This window comes from Triplophysa rosa, linkage group LG22 (genome assembly GCF_024868665.1).
Source record: "Triplophysa rosa linkage group LG22, Trosa_1v2, whole genome shotgun sequence".
NCBI lineage: Eukaryota > Metazoa > Chordata > Actinopteri > Cypriniformes > Nemacheilidae > Triplophysa > Triplophysa rosa.
The window spans coordinates 9,098,258-9,104,032 of NC_079911.1; the positions used below are offsets into that span (position 1 = coordinate 9,098,258).

At 36.1% G+C, this 5,775-nt stretch overlaps 2 protein-coding genes across 2 annotated transcripts; both read right to left on the bottom strand.

Annotated features, from left to right (window-relative positions):
- Positions 1-578: 578 nt before the first annotated feature.
- Positions 579-2,481, bottom strand: sprn2 (shadow of prion protein 2). Its single transcript, XM_057321463.1, has 2 exons — positions 2,351-2,481; positions 579-1,577 (listed from the first exon to the last, which is right to left on the bottom strand). Exons 1-2 carry the CDS (start codon positions 2,410-2,412, stop codon positions 1,139-1,141), a joined length of 501 nt encoding a protein of 166 aa, XP_057177446.1. The 5' UTR covers positions 2,413-2,481; the 3' UTR covers positions 579-1,138.
- A 512-nt stretch (positions 2,482-2,993) lies between these two features.
- Positions 2,994-5,653, bottom strand: rassf2b (Ras association domain family member 2b). The gene is made up of 7 exons (XM_057321265.1): positions 5,566-5,653; positions 5,161-5,246; positions 4,810-4,952; positions 4,565-4,718; positions 3,904-4,025; positions 3,720-3,817; positions 2,994-3,542 (listed from the first exon to the last, which is right to left on the bottom strand). Exons 1-7 carry the CDS (start codon positions 5,574-5,576, stop codon positions 3,485-3,487), a joined length of 672 nt encoding a protein of 223 aa, XP_057177248.1. The 5' UTR covers positions 5,577-5,653; the 3' UTR covers positions 2,994-3,484.
- Between the last annotated feature and the right edge of the window lie 122 nt (positions 5,654-5,775).

Sequence of the window (5,775 nt, forward strand, 5' to 3'; positions counted from 1 at the left end):
GACACTATGTACTATCCATTGCCCATTGTTCTTTGTCTAGTATTAATGTAATATGCTACCCTGTTCCGTGGAAGATTTTGCTCGTTGTGTTACCTTGTTTGTTCCGTGGATGTTATTTGGATTACCTTCTTTGTTCCCGTGGATGTTTTTGATTACCCAGTTTTGTTCCTGTTATCACCTTTTGTTTATTAAACCTTTTTCACTCACCTCCTGTTCCTCCTGGATTCGTCTGTCATCAGTGAACGTTACATTATTTTAGTTGTTGTTCTAAAATAAAAATGTGTCGTTTTACTTTTAGTATTTTTAATTTATACATTTATTTATTTTGACTATGTATGTACATTCAAATTATACATATATTTTTCATCAAGCAGTGTATATTAATATTTAAAAAGACGAATAGTTGTTTTCTGAGCTCTGTTTTATAGATTTAACAATGGCTGTTCTGTTTCTTGTAGCAAGAAAACCATTGCCATGGTAACATCATCAGCACATTGTGGCCTTCACATGACATCTGGTGTGTTGCTTGGAAACCAACCATTCAAAGTCATGATTACGAGGAAGCAATTTAAAGAAAGTAGACATAAAGAAACAATTTATTTAAACCCTGAAAGCCACATAAAAGCAAAACAGTGATGTTGTTAATAATACCTATCAAAATACACCACAAACAATGAATTCCACAGACAAGCATGAACTAACTTCACTAGAATAAAAGCAACTATATGAAAAACATAAATCACAATTTTGGCATAAAACAAAATTAGATGTATAAGAAAATGCACTTCAGCCCTTAAATTAAAGCTTTTCAGATTCATTAACAGACATAAAGGCCACCAAAATAAATACCATAAACATTTGCAGTCCATTGTCACCTTCATATACACAGCATAAATTTTTATTAAACATGTTCACTACTACAACTGTGTTTTAAAAGCTTAATATAAAAATATATCACATCAACCTGAACTGAAACAAGCCTGTAATAATACAGTTTATTAATCCGTTCTAAAGTCTGCACTAAAGCCACTGTCCTATCTTCATATTACTTTAATCATCAAATGCATATTGCTGATATAAGATCTCAGTGGTTTCCTCTTTATGAATAGAAGAAACATCCTTTGTTGTATCCTGTAATTCAGTTCCACATAAAGATGTGTGTCACCGTTCCGAGTGATATGAGGATACTGGTCATGTGCTTGGAGCCGGCTGTGTTTCTGTTATACCGCCAGTCGGAACGATTGTGGTATCCAGGTCCATCAGGGTAATAGCGCCTGTCCTCTTCTGCGGAAACATCATAGCCATACCCGTACCTAGGCCTGCCTAGAGAGCCCAGCCCGTACCCAATGGCAGCTCCTCCGAGAGCTCCTGCGGCCGCAGCACCTGCCAGTTTCAGCCCCTGCCTCGATGATCCCTTGGACTGGGATGGTGGTGCTTTGGCGCCCAGGCCCACTCCTTTTCCCCTGCTGCCAAACCCCCCTCCACGTTTGCAGTGGGCCCAGGGACACAATGATGCGACCAGTAACATCCACACCCAAATGATCAATAGCTTTTGGTTTGTCATGCTCTGCGCTTCCCTTTGAAAGAAAATTCAAAAGACAAAATGATTATATAGACAGTTTGTATTGTATTGTATTGTATTGTAATATATTAAATAACAATATATTATTATTATATACTATATTATTATTAGAATATTATTTACTAATATTGTTTTTGAGGCAAGTCTGTTGTTGTTTAAGTCAAGTTTATCGTAAGTTTATTTAAATTAAAATGAAAGATTTCAATAAAAATATTGCACAACTATAATGCATATTCCATATGTATTCATATTCTGTATTTCTATGCATTATTTTCCAGAAAAAAGTGAAAATTGACCAGTATCAGAATTCATTCAGTCATTCACACGAAGGTTTAAAGATCTCTTAGTTAATAGACAATTCTAGCGAGAGACACATGCATCTAAATCCCAATACACGCACTATTGAACACGCTGACCAAAGCAAACATGTTGACATACTGATCACTGGAACTGAGTCAAGTCCACCAGGTAAATTACTGACATGCAGTGACCCACTTGTTACACCCAAGTTATCTATTTATTGCATTACATATATACACATTACAGTTATCCATGTTGCTGATGTAATTTTAATCATTTTAAACATATTACTGTCATCCTCATATCACCAGATCTACAGGATAATTCTTTGTAACCCAAATGCGTCTTTATTAAATTCCATTTGATAGATTAAATACAAGTACTATGACATTTATTATCTGTCTCAATGTTAAAATACAAGCAAGACAAAGCATCTTACAAAGCACACAAAAAACAAAAGCATCTTACCTGGCACTAGTGCTGATCACTGGCTTGTGTACCGTGTTTGATGAACTGCTCAACCTCAGCATGAGAAGCTGCTCTGATGTGGTAAACAACCACCTTATGGAACTGTCACTCACTCAACAGGAGCCAATGAGCAATCAGGGATGCTAAGTAGCCCCACCCCATCTGAAAACAAAGCATGACAGAGGAAGAATTGCAGCCTGGTACTAGTGTGTTTTTCTGGTCTCAGCTCATTTAAAGTGATTTCTATCGCAAGTTACATCTGTAATTAAGTTCACATTGTATATTTACACTGTATTTTCCCTTTATGCCCATTATGTTTGATCATTAATCTATGTGAGTTGTTATGGTAACAGATCCATATGGAAAAATAAAAAAGATGAGATTACAGTTCTTTGTTTCCCACTTGTAAAAGATGATTTATAATTATTTTTATTGCAGTCTGTATTAACAAATCCTAAAAGGAAGGACTGTTATTTTTATTGCTTCAGTTAATGACTATCTACTGTATACAGACCCATGGGACCCATTCAGCTACAGACAGATCTCAAAACTAGAAACACATTACATTGACTGTGTAACATTAGAAACAACCACAGAGGCCAATAACATTTTATTAGATAACAATGAGTGTGCAAGCTCAAACAAATGTGTTAGAATTTCATTTATTATCAAAACAGTTCATGCAAACATACACTTTATTATAAATGTATTTATTAAATTACAAATATAAACCATTTGTATCACCAATAAACATTTATTACAAAGTAGCTGCAATAAAATACATTACAAAAGTCTAATTTCACACATTTGTTCACATGGTGGGGGTTCAAAATTCAACCAAATTCAATCCTGTAAATAGCTACTCTGGTTTAGAAAAATAAAATAATTGTCAAAAAATATAGCAAATGTGTGCATAAAAGTTCCATTTCATTTTATTTGACCGTTCTGAATAGGAGCTTATTAAGAAAAAGACACGACACCTTCAGCAAATGTTGTATTATGAATATATAGTGACCTATAAAAAAAGAAAAAAGGCTCCTGAGAAAGCTTCACTGTTGGAGCTTTAAAGTCGACCTTCTGGTGAGTGACTCGTGCATGGAGAAAAAGTGCACTGACACCATGTCATCAGCAACGTCAAGTATCAGCTAAAGAACGCATGTATTTCTTGATGATGTGACGCATTTCAGCATACCTGAAGCACCATCAAATAAAAGGCAAACAGAAAGGTGATCAGAACACACAAATACACAACCTGGTAGAACATCACGAACTAGCAACAAACTAGGCTATTAAAGTGGTCAAGCTGGTTGACTAGTTAATTATTATCTTGGACCAGTTTAAGCTGAAATGTTCTTGTAAAGATCAGTACCTCCTCTTTAACTTCTGCATCTCTCTTTCCTCCTCCTCTTGCAGTTTGGTGACGAAACCTTGCAGAACAGGAAGCTCAAATTTGATGTATTGTGCCACCTTCAGGACAACATAGCGTAATTACACCAAATATAGCCTTTTGTAAAATTTTCACTTTGTACTAGCTGTGACATCTGTTCACTTACATCATATGTAACCTCTTCCACCTGATCCATTTCCATTAGGAAGATTTTGCTGACCTGCTCACACGGCCCTTGCAAAACTCTGACTGCCAATGGATGGTCATTAGGTTTTAACTGATGTCTCTCTGTGTACAGACATAAATATAATACAAATACCCGAGTCGTGTAGTATTTCATAGGTGTGATTGTGAATATATATTTAAAGACCCCTTGTGGTGAAAATCAAGTTTTTAATGTTGTTTATATGTTTATGTGGTGTTTTTATTGTGCTTTAAGACAATCCATGTGCAAATGTATAATTTTAAACCATTGCTGAGTATTTTCTTCATAGAACTGCAGTAATGACGTCATAAACCTTTAACCAATCACATCAACTCATTTGACCCTGTGGATCAGCAGTTTGAAGCATAAATATGCAAAGATGCCGCATGGATTTGCGATAAAATGATCACTGAACTGTTGTGTGGAGGCGGGGCTAATTTGCATATTCATGTCTCTGCTTATACTTAAGGAAGCTGAGGTGGAGAGTAACATTCAAGCTATTTTAAGACAGGAAAAATTACTTTCCCTTTAAATATGTCATTTTGAATAAATTGGTCAATGATAATTTTTTAATTAGTTTAAATTTTCGACCACACGGGGACTTATTTGTGCATGGACGTACCTCCGCTAGTGTGGACAAGATAAAGGCTAAATTCGTCCGGGCTGTTCTCAATCTTGAATTTGTTAAGTAACACTCGCATCACCTGTGCCGTCGTCATACAGCTGTTGATGCGCACGTTGGTGACAGAGCCAAATGCCGGGGTAAAAACTGCCGTCTGTTTTGAAAGAAACATGGTTTTGACCAACATAAAAGCAACAGTGTGTTGACAGTACATACACATTAATAAGCAAAGTATAATGTCCTACCTTGTGGTTATAGAAGTGCCCATTAAATGAGCATCGGTGATGTCGCTTCACCCTCCTGATTCCTAGTCTCCGCCCACTAATTCTCCGACCACCAGCGTCACTCCAGGTCCTGACGACTCGATCGGAGTGTGTCGACTCCTCAGCTGTCAGATTTATTTATTTAGCAGACGCTTTAATACAAAACGACTTTAAAAAGAGAACTTATCATTTTGTCAATACATTTTTTTCAGATATGAATTTATTAAAGCCAAGAAAATTATTTTTTATTATTAATGCTGATTATATGTCAAATTTTATTCATGCAAATTATTTCGCATAAATGTATTTATGCGAATACAAATGCACATTCACCTGCCTCTTCACCCGAGCTGCCTTTTGATTGGTCGTCTGCTGCTGTAATCTCAATGGATGTAGACGCCTGATTTGTTTCTTCATTTCTAAGGCAAGAGGGTTAAACATTCATTGAAGGAATTTACTGAATCAAATCAATTTAAATCATTTAAAAAACCAACAAGTAGCACATTTACATGTTCGTCCTCTAGAGTTTTAGAAACCAAAACAAAAAACAAAACAAATTGTCACAGACAATTAAAAGCCCTTTGTGCAATACAGTTTTATACCACTTTCTACATTTTAGCAGGTTAGTGTTACGTTACGTTATGGCAAATAAATAAAAAATGTATATGATGCAATTTCTGACTCCACTGTGGTGACGTCATCAATCGATGATGTTAATGAGGGGCGTGGCCTGCCTGCCTCCTTCTCATCTTGCATTTGCAGTCTGATTGGCCGCCGCACACCCCAAAAAACGTTGAGCAACCCTTCTATTATCAATTCTCCTTCCTCCTGTATAAACCAAACAATACTTTCAGTCATTTGCTGTTTGACACCACCAGTTATTCTGTTGGAGGTTATTATATAAACTAACCTCTCTGTGTCTCAGCTGGAGAGCTTGTCCCTCATAGT